This window comes from Vicugna pacos, chromosome 33, assembly GCF_048564905.1.
Source record: "Vicugna pacos chromosome 33, VicPac4, whole genome shotgun sequence".
NCBI classification, from domain to species: Eukaryota; Metazoa; Chordata; class Mammalia; order Artiodactyla; family Camelidae; genus Vicugna; species Vicugna pacos.
Genome location: NC_133019.1, coordinates 22,027,969 through 22,047,534, shown reverse-complemented (window position 1 = coordinate 22,047,534; position 19,566 = coordinate 22,027,969). Strand labels below are relative to the sequence as shown.

At 53.3% G+C, this 19,566-nt stretch overlaps 1 protein-coding gene across 1 annotated transcript in view; it reads right to left on the bottom strand.

Moving 5' to 3' along the window:
• LOC140691186 (protein sidekick-1-like) overlaps positions 1–19,566 on the bottom strand; it is a 390,631-nt gene that overhangs the window by 33,464 nt on the left and 337,601 nt on the right. The window contains exons 16-17 of the mRNA XM_072954110.1: positions 4,708–4,855; positions 3,686–3,826 (exon numbers count right to left, since the gene is read on the bottom strand). Of these exons, the coding sequence (XP_072810211.1) occupies positions 3,686–3,826; positions 4,708–4,855 (289 nt within the window). The remainder of the gene's footprint in view (positions 1–3,685; positions 3,827–4,707; positions 4,856–19,566) is intronic.

Below are 19,566 nucleotides of genomic sequence, written 5' to 3'. Positions count from 1 at the left end.
CTTATTTCTACCTAAAACTGGCTCTTGCCTCGGGAAGACGCAGCTCTGCGTGCCGGGGCGAAGGGAGGAGACGGAGGACAGAACCAGAGAAGCAGCAGGAGACCGATCGGTCCACACCTCTTGGACCAGGGTGTCAGCAGGGCTGCCATCCTCGGAAAGGAAAAAGACCCCGAAATCCAGGCCTGGACTGGGAAACAGCCCCCTGCAAAGAGAATGTTGGCTGGAAATGCACCGGGAGGTACGAACACAGCAGGAAAGGTTCTTCGTGAAAATCAGGGTTTTCTGAGCTTTTACCCCTTCCTGCTACAGACCCCTTGTATGCGGGAAGGCCTGTTGGGCAGGAAAATAAATGATCGTCAGCAGGCAACCTGTGAGCAGCACAGAGGCCCAGGCTTCCCCGGCCTCCCACTGCAGTGTGCCCGGCGCCGGGTGCTGGACGGTCAGTGTCCCTTGTGATCGGCAAAGACGAAAGTGAACGTAACAGCCCACGTCCACTTCCTCTTCCACCAACCCCGACCCTGCCGGGTCGGCAGGCCTTCTCTGACCTGCTGCACTGAGCAGGCGTGGGTGCCGCTGGCGGTGGGGTTCGGTTCCTTCCTCTAGCCTGATGGTCTGTTCCCCGGGCCGTGGACAACAGCAGAAAGGCTTGCTCTGCAGTAACCCACATGCCAGACATTTCCCCAACTACAAAACACACTTTTAAAATAAACGGCACCGCGACCATTAGCCACTTGAAACAGGTAAATGTTGGCTCCGTGCCCACACTGGGCCCCGATTCACCTGCCACGTGACTGGTACCCAGGACCATGGGCCACCAACATGACACACGCTGGGCGTCACCGCTTCTGAAGCACTCATTTCACTATATGATGCACATTCCAGGGAAAAGCAAAGAAAGCAGTTCCCGAAGACTGAGGCTGGGAGGAGGCCTTCTGAGCTGGGTGATCTCAAGCCAATCCCTAATGTCTCTGAGCCTGGGTCTCCTCCTCCCTCGAATGACTTAATAAAAACGGCATCTCACAGGGCTGTTGCAAGGATGAAATGCAACAGTGGGAGCAAAGGAGCTGTGACCATGTGAAGCGCCCCCCTCAATATTTCCTTTTCTGGAAACACTGCTCTTCTAGGAAGTTTGCTGAGAGAGACCCTCGAGTTACAAGAAACCAAGCTCGCCTGCACCTTCGCCCGGGGCCCCCGGATGTGGTCGTGCCAAGCCGGCCGCGGAATCCACGTCCCGGAGACGGGCCGCCGGCCCTTCTCACCAGCAGCTCAGGGTGCTTCTGTAACAGGCGCGGGGTGTCTGCGGAGGTCCTAATGAGTCATGGAAGTGCGGGCATTGTCCTCTGGCTGCCGCGTGCGTTGCCCAGGAGACCGGCTCAGACAGAACAGGATGATTTTTTTACAGGGACATAAACAAGAGAATGTTTTTAAAGGACATAACCCTTGGGCTCCTCTCAGAGAAACACCCTGCCCATTACTGTAAATATTTTATGGCCACACGCGCACTCTGACTCCTTCCCGCGGCCAGCGCCACAGCGGCGATGCGTTTCCATTTTGTTCCTGTGCGGATTGTGCCATTGGTCTGACAGGCAGACTGTGTCCGGGAGGACACACGCTTGCAGACAGAGCTCATGTGCAGACCAGAGGATTATTCGGAAATGTTTCCCAGCAAATTCACTTTGGCATGGGTCTTTAATTTCTGAAAACTTTGCTATTCACAGGCCTTGGGGAGGGCGCCCTCCTCTTCGGGCTCTTCGTGATTTAAGCCCCTGCAGATACAGGTGCCCTCTTTTCCAGGGCCGACTCAACTGACACCATCATGGAAAATCCTTTTACCGGGACTAATCCCACCAGATAGAGAAATGTGCTGTCCCTGATGGGGCCTCGTGGCATCGGAGAGATTTGGTTATTAAGCTCCACGCCCGAGCCTGGCTCTGTGGGCTGACTTTTAAAGTCCTTATTTGGCGGCTGGAGCCTAAGGAAACTTCTCCTCCCGTGTGCTCAAATAAAGGGCAGCAGCCGCCAGGGTGACGAGAGCGTGGAGGGGCTGGTCCGAGAGCGGAGGCCAATTATTTTCATTAGGGGATGAGCACGGACCCAGGGCACGAACACGACAGAAGACCACAGCCATCAGCGGCGGGAAGCAGCAGGCGGCTTTCCGGAGGGAACCTGGGGATCGTCCGGAAGCATCCACAGGAGTGGGGCCCACAGGCACCCCCTGCCCGGGGGGACATACCCGCGGTCTGAAATGGGGCCGCACAGCTGGGGACACGGAGACCGGAGGGGCCCGAGTGCGGGCTCAGGGCAGCCCCGGGGACGGCCGCGCTCAGGAATGATCTGGTTCACGTTCGCAGGATAATTCATCCGCTTGAGGAAGAACTTGAAAGGAGAGGGAATTGGTTGGGACAGGCAAATACTGCGTGTGACAGATAAACACGCATTAAACAATGACGGGATGACGACCTAATACACGTGCTGATGAGCCGCCTTCCCTGCGCGAGCCGGAGGAGCTCGAGAAGCAGCTCTCGCGCGCCTTCTCACAGGGGCCTGAGACCCTGCACTTCCCCACTTAGACCTGCGTGAACCCCGTGCTCGCTGATGGACGCGCCGGGGCTAGGCGTTCGGAGGCCCGGGTTCCTGCCGTGCAGGGTTGGTAAAGGAGCCACAGCACACGGCCCCTTAGCAGACTGGCGCCCGCCGCTGGACCGTGCGTTAGAAGAGACTTAATAATCATCCTTTTAACACTGCTTTACTGTTTTCTTTTGACTTGTGTTGACAAACCACTGAAATGATCACTTTCACTGCAATTTCAAAATGAGCAGAAATTTTGCCAAAGGAGGCTCCTCCCGTCGACCCAGCCGAGCGCTAGTCACTCAGCGTCCTCAGAAGCCAAATCCCACCCGACCCCCCTTCTCAGGCACAGACAGCAAACCGGCCGCTCCTGCGGCCACGTCGGCCTGTAGCTGTGAGTCTGGCCTGTCTTGTGTTTCAAAACATAATGACTTCATCCCCAACATTTCAGACCTGTGAGACTGCATGTAAAGAGCTGGGTTTTAAAATTTTTTTAATTAATTTTCTTTTTTTTTTTGCAAGGGGGTGGTAATTAGGTTTATTTACTTATTTATTTTTAACGGAGGTGCTGGGGGTTGAACCCAGGACGTCGTGCCTGCTAAGCGCATGCTCTACCACTGAGCTCTACCCTTCCTCCAAAAACACTAGATTGTCTAATTCGTTTGAAACACAGGACAACCTGGCAATTCTGAATAACATACTAGCATGGGGGAAAAGAAGGCAAATAATTAAATCAATTGCATTATTATTAATTCAACATCATTACACTTAATAATGCATGTCCTTGGTAAAAACTTAGAGGAGAAGGATTTACAGTGCACAGCAGACCCTGCTCCCCACCCGTAAAATTCCTGTCCATGCTTCCACCAAAATGCAACCACTGATACTGGTGTCTTTTGTGCACACATCACGGCCAGAGGTGCAAGGCCACCCACAGTCGCCTTTTCACTCTAGTTTGCCACAGTCCCCACCCCCCCAGAGGCGCGGGCCTGACAACTGGCCCGCGTCTCTTGATTACAGCTGGGCGCCCACAGACATGTGAGTGTGTGACCTCTGCGAACAGACACTTGGCTCTTTATGAAGACAGAGTGAGGCCGGCCAGCCACTGGCCACTTGCCTGAGGATGTACCCCCGCAGCACCCCGTTGTGCTCTGTTTCCGGGGGCGGCTGCCACTGGACCATGATGGACTGATTGGTGCGCCCACTGGCCACGATATTTTTTGGGGGAGCACTGGGTGGTTCTTCAGGTGGCATCAACCTAAATAGAAAAGACGGGGAGGGGACGAGAGATCAGCCCAGAAGCAAAGGCTCCTTGTCTGCCTTCTCCACCTGGCTGAACCTTGAGCCGTTCACCCAAATTGAGTGACGAATAAAACAAAACACCCAGCCGGTCGGACTGAAGGGACAGGCATGACACAGTCACAGCAAATCCACATGGCAGGGAATCAGTCCCGCCAGGAAGACAAGGAGTGACCCCGCTCCATTGGGACAGCCCACGGGGAGCACCATCCCAGGGGATCACCAGCCTGAGCGAGCTGGCTCACGGCTGGAGTCCGAACCTCCTTCCAAACTGTCTTCTTTGGCTCTTTCAGTATTTCCCATCTCAAACTCCCCAGTGTGAACAAAGCATCTGGCTCTCTCAGCCAGCCTACTGTTCGAGCCCCAGGAGAGCTCAGGTTGGTGGGGGTGGGCACTTCCCCAGGGCACATCTGAATGGCAGCCACCCGCCCGGGGTGGGGTAGGGGCGGTGGGGCATCGGGACCACCCGGGAGACATGGGAACTCACTCTGCGTCCCTCCTGACACCCTGCTAGGTGTTTACCAGGACCCACCCTGTGGGCAGTCAGGGAGCGTGAAGGGCACGGCACCGTGGCAAGCTCCTAACTGCAGGTGCACAGAGGGCTGTGCTATCGGGAGCGATCTGTGTCGGCTGGGCCGGGGCACCCGGGGGGTGGAGAAACTGCCCTCAGCAATGAAGGGCGCCCGGCGACCCCTTGCGCTTTCTCTGTTACATCTTTCCCGCTCATGGCTCCCAACATCATGAAGGGACAGAGGCTGACACTCTCATTGGCCCCCTCCACTGAACCCGATGCTGGGTCTCGCCCCCGGTGCCCCTGCCATGGGCCGCAGGTCCACGCACCTGCTGGTCTCGGCGCTGTACTGGCCTTTGCCCACGTGGTTCACGGCGCACACTCTGAACTGGTAGGTGCGGGCCGGGGTCAGGCCACGCACGGTGACGCCTGTCATCTCGGGGCTGACGTTTGACAGATGCACTTTCCACGGAGAGTCTGAAAGAAGGAGCAACACAAGTCAAACCCCTGCAAGCAAGTGGATGGTAAGAAGTAAGTGCAAATGCGTTCCTCACTCACTTGCTGAGTGAGGCAGATGGACAGGCGGGCAAGCCAAGGCCCACGGTCCTGGGGCCAGTCACCAGGGAGCCTGGCTTGGAACTCGGGGTCCAGTGTGCCCCCCCGCCCCCCCCATGCTGTTGTCAACGAGTAAAGAGATGTTTTGTTTGACCTGCATAAGGCAGTTAAAACGGAACCCAAATATTCCTCCTTCCCGCGTTCCATGTGTAGCGGGAAGTTCTCTGTCAGCTCACGTGGGCAGGCAGATTGCAGATTTGTCTCCCGGAAAAGGATGCTGCACATGTCACCAAATGATAAATAAAAACTATATTCATTAACATTTTAATAAAAGAGGAAATGAGCTTGACAAAGACAGATGGGCTGTGAATTTTGTGAACCATCTGCGTGCGGCCCACATCCCGCCACGCCCCTGCCCGGCTCTGACTGGGGACGCGGAATGGAATGCACAGTGCGTTAGGCTATCTTTCCTCCCAGCTTCCCGGCAGGTGCGGAAGACTGCCTCTGGCAGACAAGCAGGCTCTCATGGCAAGGCTTCAGGAGGCTCTGCCTCGCTCCTCCACCTTTGCAGGGCTCTCTCTTTGTGGAGTTTAGCCACGCTTTCTGCCCCATCGTTTGGCCCAGTGATGCCCTGGGATGAATTGGCACCCACCATCAGTTCCCACTTGGAATTGCTATGACCCTAAACTGCATTTTCAAGTTACCAGTGAAGTGAAACATCAGGGGTGGGGGAGGGTCCTGTGGAAATCGGGCCGTCTTTCCTGTTCCTTGGAAGTGGCACAGAAACCCCTTTCAGAAAGAGGTGATGTGTGACTTCACTCTGGAGTCGGACGACGCCCAGCTCAGCCTGCAGTTGACGCCAGGCTCTGCACCACCCGCACAAAATCACAGCCACGTCTGCAGAAACCCAGTGGCCTGACGGTGGGGACTCACAAGTCTGCACCCGGGGCTCATCGGAAACGCACCCGGGGTCTTCATGGGTGAGGACGCAGCCACTGACTGCTCCAAGATGAAGAGAGATTCTCAGAGGACCTCCTGAGGACGGTCACACGGGGTGTCCACCCCTGAGTCAGAGTCTGTTAGCAGGAGTCCTCAGCAGAAAGTCACGCTGCTCTGAAGCGTGGTGCCAGTTGAGCCACGAAGGCCGAATCTTTCTAATTATTACAAATAAAGCTGCTTCCAAAAATGGCTTTCTGGGAATGCAGTCCTCACTGCCAGCTGGGCGTGAGTGCTCTTGGCTTGCGCCTCACGGTGATATAGGTGGTCCCATAGCTGATGAGAGCCCCCTCTCTTTATGCTTCCTTAGAAAATGCAACGTGTGCATCTCCAATTAACTACAGAAAACCCACCCCATTTCTGTGTTCACTTTGGGAGTCTGAGACCCTTCGAGAAGCCTCAAACAGCTCACGGTGATCTGACTTTGTAAGCAGGCTCCCTTCAGGAGAGAGCCATTTGTCAACACAGAAGATGAAGGCGGCTTCCTGGGTATCAGTGTGGCTGCACTTGGTCTGTGGGAACCTGGGCCACACCAAGTCACGCTCCAAGGGAAATACAGTTTGCATGCTGAAGATGGCTGGTACGTAGCAAAAAAAGTAGGAAACAACGTTGACTTTGAGCTTGTCCACTTACCATGGTTCCATTTTGTTTCTGCTTCTTCTATAAAAATGGGGGGACAAGAGGGGAAGGTATAGCTCAGTGGTAGAGCGCATGCCTAGTGTGTACAAGGTAACAAATAAATAAAATACACCTAATTACCCCCCCCCCAAAATGGGGAACAAATCAAAACCACACAGAGATCCACCTCACATCCCTTAGGATGCCTACTGCCAACAATAGCAGAAAATAACGTGTGGGCAAGGATGTGGAGAAGTTGGCACTCTTGTACAATATTGCTGGGAATGGAAAATGGTGCAGCCACTATGAAAAACAGTATGGCGGTTCCTCAAAAAGTTAAACATAGGATTCCCATAAGATCCAGCAATTCTACTTCAAAATATAGACCCCAAAGAACTGAAAGTAGGGTCTGGAAGAGCTACTGCTACACCCATGTTCACAACAGTATTATTATTCACAAGAGCCAAAAGGTGGATTCAACCCAAGTATCCAGTGATAGATGAATGAGTAAACAAAACGTGGTCCATGCACACAAGGGAATATTATGCAGCCTTGAAAAGGAAAGAAATTCTGGCACCTGCTCCAATATGAATGAAATTTCTGGACATTACACTGAGTGAAATAAGCCAGCCACAGAAGGACAGATACTGTGTGATTCCACATTAAGTCATCCCACTTGAATGAGGCACCTAGAGGAGTCAAGTTCATGGAAACAGAATGTAGATGGTGGTTGCCAGGGGCTGAGGAGGGAGGGCTGGGGAGGTATTGTTTAAAGAGGGCAAAGTTTCCCTTTTGAAAGATGAAAGGAATTCTGGAGACGGTTGTACAATGCTGTGCACGCACTGAACCGTACACGTGAAAGTGGCCGAGTTGGAGAATTTTATCATGTGTACTTTGCTGTAATTCAGATTATTAAATGGTGGAATTTACACATAACGTCACGCGCGGACACTCTGGCCGGACATTCCTGCTTTCACCCCGCCTCCACCTCCACCCTCCCCTCCCGCTCGGCACCCTGGGGGGCTGCCTGGCCAGGTGGGGTCCTTCACAGTCACTGGCGATGCCCCAGACTATCTGTGCTCTTCACCCAAAGGTTCCTGCTCTTCTCTGGGGTGGGGGCAGCTCTGCATGATCTCTCTCTGGGCCCCTGTGACCTTCGGGTGACACCAGGTTACCTGGTTGCCCTCCACCCATGCCTCTGTAAACCTTCCCTTTGAATCTTAGTCACTGATCATGCTAATTCGAGAGCGCCACCTGTCCCTGACTGTCACAGCGCGCAGTAAAACTTATCTTCCATCTCCTTCTTCCTGCAGAGTTCAGTGTCTGTAAGTGAACAGCTCACCTGCTCCGTCGGGGACAGAGAACAACAGCAATTTCAGGAAGAGACAAGGTCAAAAGGACGGCAGTTGAACCCACTGGCTGCACCCACTAATCGCACGGGCGGGGGCAGAGAGCGTCCCAGACAGACGGGCAGACGGACGCAGCGTTCCAGCCCCAAGCCCCCTCGGCCCTCCCAGACCCCGCCCCATGCGATCCCCGGATTCTCGGCCACTTGTTCACGCGGAGTGTAAACAGCACCTGAAAGCCTGTGGGATCTGCTGCCCACTCTGATTTGACCACAGGACCTATTAATCTGCTCTGGACCTTGGGGCCCTGCTGAGTTCTCCGGTTCCAACTATACGATTCTTATCTAGGAGATAAAAGATCTGGCAGGAAGAGAGATTAAACTCAAAACTAATACAAATGATCGATCCATCTCATGGGCACTCTGGTGTGTAACTACCTCCCTCCCAGAAAAAAGCGGTTTGGGAAGGATTTGCACATTCACACGGTTTGGAATTGCAAGCTTGCTGGGGACTGTGAACGTTTAAATAGCAAGTCTGTTCCTGACAATGAACAAGCAAAATCCCTTTACAAGATCCTTCTCCCAGTCCTAGGGAAAGAGTGCTCAATGCAAGGTGCCTGTCTCGGGCTGGAGCGGGAGAGCCTTTTGATGAAGGCAACCAGTCCAGAGAACTTTCCATAGTTACTCCCTCCCCTTCAGGGATGCCCCTCAGCCCTGGGATCTGGAAGCCTGAGGAATTTCTGTCTTCCCCAGTCAGGCTATTAAACAAACCTCTGCTCCACAGACAGGCACCACTCATCTCTTACAGCTTCAAGCACCCAGAAACCACGAGGCGTTCATCTTGCCTCCACTGCCTGTGGGCTAAAAAGCTGGTGGCTTTCAATCTTTGCAAATGAACTGGAAGCTTTTTCCAATGATAAAAAAAAAAGTATTACCATTATCGCAATTAGAAGTACCTGAGGAAGGAAAGTACTTTTCAAAGAAAATTTTCTTCATTGACAGAAGAACCATTGCTATTATCAGTGCCCAACGCGAACGGCCGTTTGCAGCCCTGAAGCGTTTTCACCTGAGTCCTCCTGGGGAGGCGGTATTACCTCTGCTTTTAACAGACTGAGAAAGCAAGAAGCAGGGAGCCTGAGTGACTTCGCCCAAGTCCTGCAGGCCGTGCCTGCCTGGACTCCCAGGTGGGGCTGATACCACTGAGAGCAGAGCAGCCGAGCCCCAAGTGTCCCCTGGAGAAAGGAGGTGCCAGGTACCCCAACACCTGGGGAGTACTCGCACACACAGACACACACACACACTCTCCAAGAAACACACGAAACCAAAAGCTGAATGTCTCTGTGGGATCAAGAAGATGCAGGCACCAATGACGTGGCAGCAGGAGGAAGGAAGCAGACCGCTCCCGGGCTTGGGGCCTTCTCCAGGCAGGTGCCCCAGCCTCTGCACCCGGCAGGAGCTCGGGGCAGAGGGAGGTGGAGGCTGCAAACACGGAAAGCCGATTAAGAGACGTAAGAGACAGAACCACCGCCACAACAGGTGGACCTTGTTGGGATCCTGATTCAAGCACATCAACTGTGAAAAGACTTTAAAAAAATCAGAGACGCTTAACCATGGACCGGGTATAAAACGATATTGAGGGTCCCATTAATTTCGTTAGGGGTGATGCCCTCTTTTGAGCTACTTGCTGAATCACTTAAGGACAAAAGGACTAAATATCTGAGATGTCCTTTAAAACACTCAAGCAAAAAAGTGGGGAACGAAGAAACAAACATGGTAAAATGTTAACGGTTTTGAAACTGAAACACGCACACTCCATACCCTTGTGCGTACCGAGTGCTTCTCCTAACAAACAAGTCTCAGGAAGTGACTTCCGTCGCGACATTGCCAGCACTGAGCGTCACCACTGCCTGGAACTGCACATTTGGCAGCTGAAAAAATGGGGTTCCCCTGATTCTGTACCTTGTGCTTTTTTATGTGAATGAGAATGAACACTCTCTCATTAAAACCTCTCCCCCGGTTAGAGAGTAAGGCAAGTGGAAAATTAAGACGCAGATTTATCATTTTTCTAATTCTAATTCCACGGCCGATTTGGCTACAACCATCTGCACAGTGTGCCCTCCTGCAATGTAAATACTGCAAGTATTGTAATAACCACGGCTACCCGTTTACACAGCCACCTACGAGATAAACTCCAAGCAAACCCACTTTATTCCGTTAGACCCTCAGCACCCAGAAGCCTGCCGGACACACAGGGGAAACTCAGTACGTGTTTGTTCTAGTTTGTTCTAGGAAAGCACCTGTCCCGCCCCAGGCACCGCCAGCGACTCACCTGCGCCCGTTAACTGCCACAGGCACCTGGTTTACACGTGAGAAAGGGAGGCAGAGATTCTGGTCTGATCCTTCCACCTTGGTGGAAATTCCCAGATGAGAGCGACTTTGTTCTGACTCCTTGTAGGTGACGAGTGTCCAGGCCGGAAGGCTGGGGCGTGGTCATGAGATGATTCAGAGGGGGCTATGCTCCTGGACCCCAGCTTCGAGTGTCCAGCAAGGTCACACTCACGAGGACTCTCCTCCCTGCACGGGGCAGGCTGTGTGGACCCTGATGTAAGTGCTCTGGGTTTCTTAGGATGAGAAGGGCACTTGACCTTGGTGGTCTTCCACCCCGCACCCCATAGCTCCAGTCCAACTATGAGAAAACCATCCGGCAAGTCCCAGCTGGGTGACTTCCTACAAAATACCCGATCAACATGCCTCGAAACCGTCCAGGCACTGAAACCAGGGTAGGCCTGAGAAACTGTCCTGCCGAGAGGAGCCTGAGGAGATGAGCCAGCTGAGCACAGTGTGGGGCCGGCGGAGTCCCGGGCCAGGGAAAGACGGGTGCCAAACGCTGAGGACATCTGCACAGAGAGCGGCCTTCAGGGGAGGCTCACACGCCAACGCTGGTTTGTGAGCTGTGCCAAGCACGCCGCACTGATGCAAGGTGTTAGCAGAGGGCTGAGCATGGGGAGTGGGGGCGCTGTCGACCTCCACAATTACTCTGTTAACCTGAACTGTTCTCAGATGACGCGTTCAGCGAGAGAAGAGGCCAGTCTGTTAATGGGGTGGTGTGCACCGGAGGAGAGGCGTGCGCTGTGGAACACACACTGGGGAGTCCGGGTGTCCTGCACAGGTGCAAACGGGGTTCTGGAGTGTGAGGTCACCGGGTACACCCCGCACCCACCAGCTGGGTGCGGAGAGCCTGGAGCTGAGCCACCGTGACCCTTCTCAATGCAGGAGCCCTGGAGGACGGGCTGTCCCAAACCTGGCTCACTCGAACCTCTCAGTGTTTGGGGACCTGCTGCCTTTGGGGTGGAGTGAAAGCAAAGGGCTGGAACCCCCACGGGCTACAAACAGCAGTCACCAAATGCCCTGGTGGTGGCCCTCGGGTGGTTCTCGTGGTCCCTCCACGGGACTGTGGGCTCTGGGCTTGCATCTGCACTGGCCCTGCCCCAGGCCCTGGCAGGCGCCTTTCAGTTTTGAATCGTTTTTCTTGACAAGAGCTCCAACATTGCACGTAGTCTGTACAGGACCTGGACTGCCCCCCCCCCCCCCGCCAAGAGTGCTGAATCCCGGAAGGGATAGATGAGGTCAGCCGTCTCCACGCCACCGAAAAGTAATACACGCCCATTAACAAAAGTCAGGAAAATAAAGAGCATGAGAAAAAAATAACAAAACGAAACCAGCACAGGTCCAATCTCCAGTTGCTTCTTCAACTGTCCTCCTGGGTTTTCAAGCACTGTGTGCAATTATTTTCAAGTTTCTCAGAGACTGACCTACATTTCAGTGTCAGCTCAATGAGTTACTGAAAATAGCTTAGTGGATAAGGTCTGCTTCTCCATACTAACGGACCCGCGGATTATGGTCCTCATGTCGACAGAGACACAGATTTTCTAAGCCTGGACAGCAAAGCACCTCAGCCTCCGCAGAGGGAGGCCGTGGGGGAGGCCTGGACTCTGTCCCCGCGCGGGGCTGGGTGTGAGGACTCAGAGACGGCACACTCGGAGCCCAGGAACAGCCTCCCCTGGTTTATTCATAGCTCATCTTGAACTTGAAAGAGAAGCACAGATAATAGCTAGTTTGGCAAAGGTTAAGTGAGCTCATTCTGCAGGATTATAGAGAAAAAAAATTATTAGAAGAACGAGAAACATCTAACTTGTCGTGGCACCGCAGGATGGCAAGATTGAGCCGGCAGACGTAACATTTTCAGAAGAGGCCGCACTCTTGAAAGAAGACCGCGAGGTCGTCCATGATCCCACTGAGCCATTACACACACCGAAAGTGCGTGAACTGAAGCACAACTTTGAAAGAATGCTGTGGCTCAGACCTACTCGTGGCCACCCTGGGGGATGAGACTGAGGTCATGGGAGGGACGGGCCATCCTCCCCTGAGGATGGCTGAGGGGGACAGAGACACAGAGCACTCAGAGACCGTCCAAGGGGAGCAGGAAGTGGGTGGGGATTTTCTGCCTGAGACAAAACCCCAAAAAGCAGACACTTAGAACACAGGTTGAAATCCGCACTTTGGGAAGGCATCCCTGCCATATGCGTCTCTAGAGGGACGGTGAACACCCGCAGGGGCAGAGTCACGACGCATAAAGTTCCGCCCTCAAAGTTAAGAACGGAAGAGCAGAGAATTCAGGAACTAAATGAAATTCCCTGCTAAGGAACGTGCCAGAGTGAAGCCAAGAACAGGCTGTGACAAGCTCAGCTTCTGGCATCCAAGGGGCCGGGCCTCCTGACTGTGGGTTCGACCCACACGCGGCCTCCAAACCTCCGCCAGGACCAGAGCTGCGCACACAGCACCGCCGGCTCGGTCTCTGCAGGTCAGCCCACCAGGCTCTGCCTCCCGCGACATCGCTCAGGCCTCTGCTGGCAGCACTGCGGGCTGGCGGTGTGTGTGTGTGTGTGTGTGTGTAGAAACAGAAAGTCAGATCTCCTACTTTTAGAGAGGACTTAAAGATCTTCTAAAGGGAAAATATGCATAAAGTTGGATGATGAAATAAAAATTAAAAATAAATTTGAAATCATTACGGAGAAGAAGACAGAGATGCCCTGACACCTGGCATGACTCAGGAGCTCGGCTGAGTGCCAAGTTTGCGCCGGGCCTCCTGGTGACTAAGGGAGCAACGCGGCACACTGGAGAGCAGGGCTTCCGGAGGAAGTCACAAGTCTCTCGGGAGAAGCAGGCGTCCCTTGGCAGCAGCGCCGCCCCTGCACGGACGTCTCTCTGTGTGACAGTGTGACAGCGGGATGCAGAAACGAGCCTCCAGCCCGACAGTTCTTCCAGCTTGTCTTCAGAAGGAAGAAGTACGGTAGTAACTTACAGAAGATGGTGTTTCTTTCTAAGTTAAGGAAAAAGACATGAATTTCAAACTTAGGGCTCAGGAGCCTCGAGTCATGACAGTGACCAAGTCTCTCAGAGCATCAGCTCGGAAGCCGGCCCAGCGGCAGGACCTCAGCAGTGCACGTCACAGCTGCAAACCTGCAGGAACTCACACAACGGATTTGCCTGCACACGTTGCAGGGTATAATATTTAGTTATTTTAAAAATAACTTGCTTAGAAAGAAGAAATTTCCCTACATATATTTAAAAAATACTAAGAACCAGGCATGGGAGGAACGTATCACATGAAGAGAAAAGGCTGCCTCAAATCAGTATCATGTCACTTGTATGAAGATGGAGAACAGGCAAAACCCATCTTTGGAGATGGAAGTTGGAAAGGTGCGCGCCTGCCTGAGAAGGAGGAAGACAGACCAGAAAGGGACACAGGGAACTTTCTGAAATGTTGAAAATGTTTCGTATCTTATTTCAGGTGTGAGCTACATGCTGTGTATACACACACACACACACACACACACACACACACTTGTCAAAATTCACCTAAGATCTTTGCATTTCATTATATGCAAATTATATCTCAATAAACAACAAAAAAATCAAGATCGTATGTAACAATAAAATCCTAGTAGACTTTCCATTTTTAAGTGGATGCCAATTACTTTTAAAAATTATTCTGACCAACCGAGGAAGGTATAAGAGCAAAAGGAAACAGATGTTTACCACTTGGAGACGCTAGGATTGTCTGCCTTGAAAACTAAAAGGACCAACTGAAAAATGTTTAGAGTGATAATAAACAGCTAAACACCAAGAGCTGCCCTACAGTCCAACAATAAACGACAATTCAGAAGATGAAACGGAAAGAGACTCCCACCCACAGCAGCAGTGAGACAGAATCTCAGGGCAACCTTGCAAACAAGGCGCAGAGCCCACGGAGAAGGCCCCGCAGCTTCACTAAGCAGTATCGAGTCAGCGAAAGAGATGAAGGAGCATCTTGCTTTCTGGGCCGGAAGGCAGACTCACCAAGAAGTCAGTTCTCACCAAACTTACAGGCTTAACATGATTACAAAGTCCATGTGATGATGTTCAAAACCTGACAAAATGATTTCATTTTTTTTTTCTGGAAGGATAAACAGGTGACAAGAACTAACGAAAGTTCTGAGAGGATGAGGGGACGACCTTATCAGTTCCTAAAAGCCATCAAAATACCATCACGCCGGCAAGAAAACAGATGGTGAATCAACAGATCCAAACAAACCGCACAAACTTTCACATAAACAGGTCGCCTTTGTGTATGAACAAGGAAACCCATAAATAAACGGATTACTCAACCAACTGCTGGGAGAATGGAGTCATTTGGAAAAAAAAAAGTATGTTAGGATACATACATCTAAATTCCAGATGAATTAGAGTTAAATGTGTAAAACTTTACAAACAAGATGAAAATTTACAAAAGCATGTGTTTCATGCTTGATAGTGTTGAAATATCCCAGCATAAAAGTGATGGAAGAAATCGTAAAGGGAAGTATCAGAAGATTTACTACATAAAAATCAAACACTTGTGTGTGTCAAAAAGTAATACACAAAAATTAAGGGCAAAAAGCAAATTGAAAAACTTCTTGTCACAAATGACAGGAGAACCCCTAAGGCCTTGATAGGAACAAAGGGGAAAGGAAATTGACAGATCCCAGCAGAGGCGGCGCAAGAAGCAAGCAGCTCGGAAGAGCGTGCTCAGCAGTACCAGCGACCAAGAAACGCAAAGTGAAGTAGCGACCAGACGCGACCGTGGGCTCAGAACCACAGATCTCTGAGTGAACACACAGGGGAACGAATCTTTGCAAACTTGGGGTGGGGAAAAATTATTATGAGTCTCCTTCAGGACATTTAATTAAGTTTCGGTGTCCTGCCTTTGCTGGTGCTCTAAGGGCCGGCTCTGCCTGCTGCGTAGTTCAGCCCTGCTGCCTGGAATGTGGGAGCAGGAGCCTGGGGACAGCGCATCCTGGAGGAGGAGACTGATCACAAAGCCTCCTGGAGGAGGAGCCCGGGGACAACACCTCCTGGAGGAGGAGGAGGATGGGGACTGCGCCTCCCCAAGGAGACTAGGGGCAGTGCACACAGGGGATGCCACAAAGCAGCTGCCAGAAGCCAGAAGGGCAGGAAGGGGGAGATGACTCAGGCTCACGAGCGGAGGTGCAGTCGTGAAGTTTTGGGCGCTGGGGGAACTGCAAGCAGAGCCTTGCTGCTCAGGCATGGAAAGCAGAGCATGTGTGTCTGGAGATAAACCCGGAGCGGCAGGCGGCGGTCAGATGACGACCCGCGCTGTGCACCATGCTGAGAAGCCTGGCGTCTACTCTGTACGCGCGGGGCTTCCTGCACAGGAGGGAATCGGGGCTGCAATCAGGTTAGAAGGTGGCAGGGGCTAGTCTCCGGGCTGCTAAAAGCACAAGCACGTGTGGGGGCCAACGGCGACTGCAGGCGCTCGAGGTCCTGCCCGGCCCCGCGGGGCCCCTGCTCTGCGGAGTCCCTGCCGGGGCTCAGGCCGGAGCGCCACTCGCGCACGCGCAGGGAGCCCCGCCGGCGGCCCGCGGACGGCGGGACTGGACGGCCGGAGGGGCGGGGCTGCCGAGGGCAGAGACCGGAAACGTGCGAGGAGAAGCCGCCCGGATGTCCTGATGGCTTCGTGGCGGCGGGGAAGGGTGAGGAGTCAGGGAGGGCACCTGTTTCCAACCTGGAAAGGGGCAACTTCGGGGAGCGGGTGCTGAGCTCCACTGCGACAGCGGGAGTCGGAGGAGGCCGCGGGCGTCGGGGTGGAGCGGCCCGGAGGGCACGTGCGCACGGGAGTCCGCGGACCGGGCTGGAAACACGCCCGGGGCTGCAGCCCGGCGGGAGGTGGGCCCCGGGAGCCGCGGGGCAAGGAGCCCGGTGTCCCGAGGAAGGCGAACCAACACTTTGAGGGGGGACTGGAAATGAAGTCAGATGAGCCAGAAAACGGCGCGCCAGAGAAAACTGGGAGATGAGGATGGGGAGGGAGACAGAAGTCAAGCCGAGGGAGGGTGACGAGAGCGCAGGAGGGGCAGAGGCGTCCAGCAGGTGAGGGCTGCGAAGTGGTGTGTCCTTCGGAGGGTGATGACACGGCTTCAGGGAGAGGAGGGGCTGGCGTGAACGGGAGTCGGGCAGGTGGGGTGATTCTCCGAGACAGAAGCGGGGGGGGGGGGGGCTTGACAGGGCGGAAGGATTACGCGACGGAGCCGAGCCCTGGCGGCGGTGGGGCAGACGGACGGCGCCGGTGGGCGGGCTTTCCACACATGACGGACTGCAGGGAGTATTTTTGTTCTAGGTGCCCTAAATAATTTCTACATTTTTTTAAATTAATGAGCTTACCTAACTTTAATCATAAAAAGTTACCAAGGTTTTTCCTCCTTTAATTCAATTTATATGTTACAAGGTTTAATGCAAAACCACCACTATGAACACTCATACTTATTAAAAACCAACAGTAGAACTAGATAAGATGAAATACTCCGATTTTTTCATACAAGTGTGCTTGCTAGCTGTGGTACTTACCAGGAGACACGTATTAAGATTTTTAAAAAAATTAATGGGAAAAAGACATACCTTTTCTAAGTGGTAAAAGACTAAGATCATTCTACTTTAGCAGCAAAACGTCTTAGTTAAACTCATAGAAACGAGGAAAGGCTCAGTTTGAGAACTAGTTTGAGACACAGAGATGGCCTCTCCCAAATATCGGGGTTACCATGGAAACCTGTATTAGAGGAGGATGTGCGCTTCTAACACTATATGATGCCAATTCACTTGTGTTAAAGGAAAGATTTTTGAAAAGGTAAAATCATGACTCTCATCCAAATATAAAATAAATACACGTCGAAGACTTGACTTGCCATTAATTCATGAAAGAACTGGTAAGATGTTACAATGTATCAAGAGAGAATTCAAACCACACACACGCATTGATTGTCAGGAATGCTAGCGTGAATCCACAAGCAGATGCAAAGCCGGCCAACAGCTACAGAGCAGCAACCAGTGACTGCAAAGACCGCTTACAACCGGGACACGACTTACGGGCATTTCCAAGGACAAGCATCACCTGCCTCACTACGAGTTTTCTGTCATCTAGAGTTGCAAAAACGGCTCGAGAACAGTGAAGAGAACAGGTAACCCTGAGGCTGCTAGCGGAGATACCCAGGGGTCTGCGCGTCGGTCCGCCGCCAAGTCTCTCACCAGTGTTTTCTGGCAGTCCTCCCCCTTTTGCGATCATAATGATCTTAAAGGTTATTCTTGCTCAAACTCAACAAACATTTTAGAGAGTGGGCCAGATTCCTTTGCTATGCAACAGAATTCTCAGCCTGTGTAGGCGTCCTTGCTGTGAAGATATCAAGAATCCCTGCTGTCTCCCAACACAGGGATGCCCTCGGCTCCCCTTGCCCCACCCGGCCTGACCCTCTGAGCTCTCAGCCCAGCAGGCTTGTACCCTGGGCCGGGCTTTAAGCCCCTGTCACCCTCTTTAGCTTACTGCAGAGACACTTGGAACAAGAGAAGTGCCGGCTTCACAGAGGACTACAGGATGCCTGCAGAGGGCCAGACGCACCCTCCATGAAGGGCTCGACCCCGGTCAAGCGCATGGACAGACGCTCAGCACAAGCTCCAGGGCTCTGCCCCATAGACGCTCTGACGGGGCCCCGCTGTAGCGGCTGGCATTCGGGTTGTCGGGAGCACAGGTGCCACAAAGCGCCTGCCTCTGCCACTACCCCAGCCAGTTTGGTCCCTGCCAGACCCACGGTCCCCAAGGGAACGGCATCCTAATCAGCCTGCCAGGAGGCGCTGGCTGCAGAGAAGACCCCAAGTAGCTGGATGAAGGGACCGCTGGATGGAGCTATTAGAACCGGCCACTTGCATAGCACAGAGAGGAGGCCAAACGTGATTTCCATGTTAGTGTACTTCTGCTGGCTGTTCTCTCTGACCGTGATTAGCCAGGATGTCTGGCTGCTTCTTACGGGCACTGGTTCCTAGTAAAAATAAACACCGGATCATTGGCCTGGAAGACAGCGCTGGCCTTGCTATCTTCATGACAGGAAGACACACAGTTCATCGGTGGGGAGCAGCCCGGGCTGATCGGGCCCAGGCCCCAGTCTGGATTTGCATGACTGCAGTCAGGACCGGCCAGGAGACGACCGTCTCAGCCACTTTAAATTCCTCATGTGAAAATAACACTTGATGCAACAGTGACAACAGTGTAGAACATTCCAGATTCTTCCACATTCTTCCACAGAGGCTCTCAAGGAAAGGAAGCTGGAGCCTCGGCCAGCTGCAGGCAGGTCTAGCAGGAGACCAGGGGCAGATGAGGGGCTGATGGTGCCCTCGGTCACTTTTGCAGTGAGAGGGACGCTGCTCACCCACAGAAACACCCAGGATGTGCCAGGCCCTTGCTGTGCTGATACAGGACAAAGATCCTGGCTCATGCCTCCCCACCCCCGGAAGGGCCTGGGCTCTCTGGAAGGCCCACACATAAACCAGTGACTATTACAAGTACACCGATGCTCACAGGGAAATACATATCCTGGTAGAGGAGCCTTGGCAGGGAAACATCCATCTTGCCTGGACGTGGTGGGGCCGTGGGTCACGGAGATACGGAGGAAAGCGGTATGTGGGCTGGGCCATCGACCATGAGGGAGAACGTCCCCAGGCGACTGCACAACCCCCAGCCGTGTCCTGGCCCAGCCCCGCAAGCAAGCCGCAGTCACTTTGAAAGTCGGCTGTGTCTAGACATGCCTCAGAGCTTTCCCTCAGCGGCCTCTGTCGATGCTGCTGCTGGTCCTCCACCAGCCCAGGTCTCCCCTCTGTCGCTCGGTTCCCGGTCCTGCCTGTGCACAGCACCCTGTAGGTTTCCCTTGGGAGCAGCCGCGGCAGGATGTGTCCATGGTCCTGACCCGGTCCCTGCCATTACAGGTTGAGACCGATCCTCTCAGCACCCAGCCGAGTGCCTGGAGGGGGCAGACACCATCAGGACTTGGTGAATGGATGGATGAATGGCTGGCTGGCTGGAATGAATGGCTGGACGTAAACCTGTCTCTTATCTAGGCAAGAGGTCTGACTGAAAGAGCCAACTGATCACGGAGTGGGTTGAGAAAGTAGCTGGCGTGGCACTTGAAACAACGCCTTATTTTGTGTGACCGGGGAAAGGATGGTCTATGACTATAACTTGGGCCCATCACCAGGGGACTCCACCTGAGATCCAGGTCCTGCTCATCTCCAAGGACCTGCTGAGGGTCCCAAGATGAGC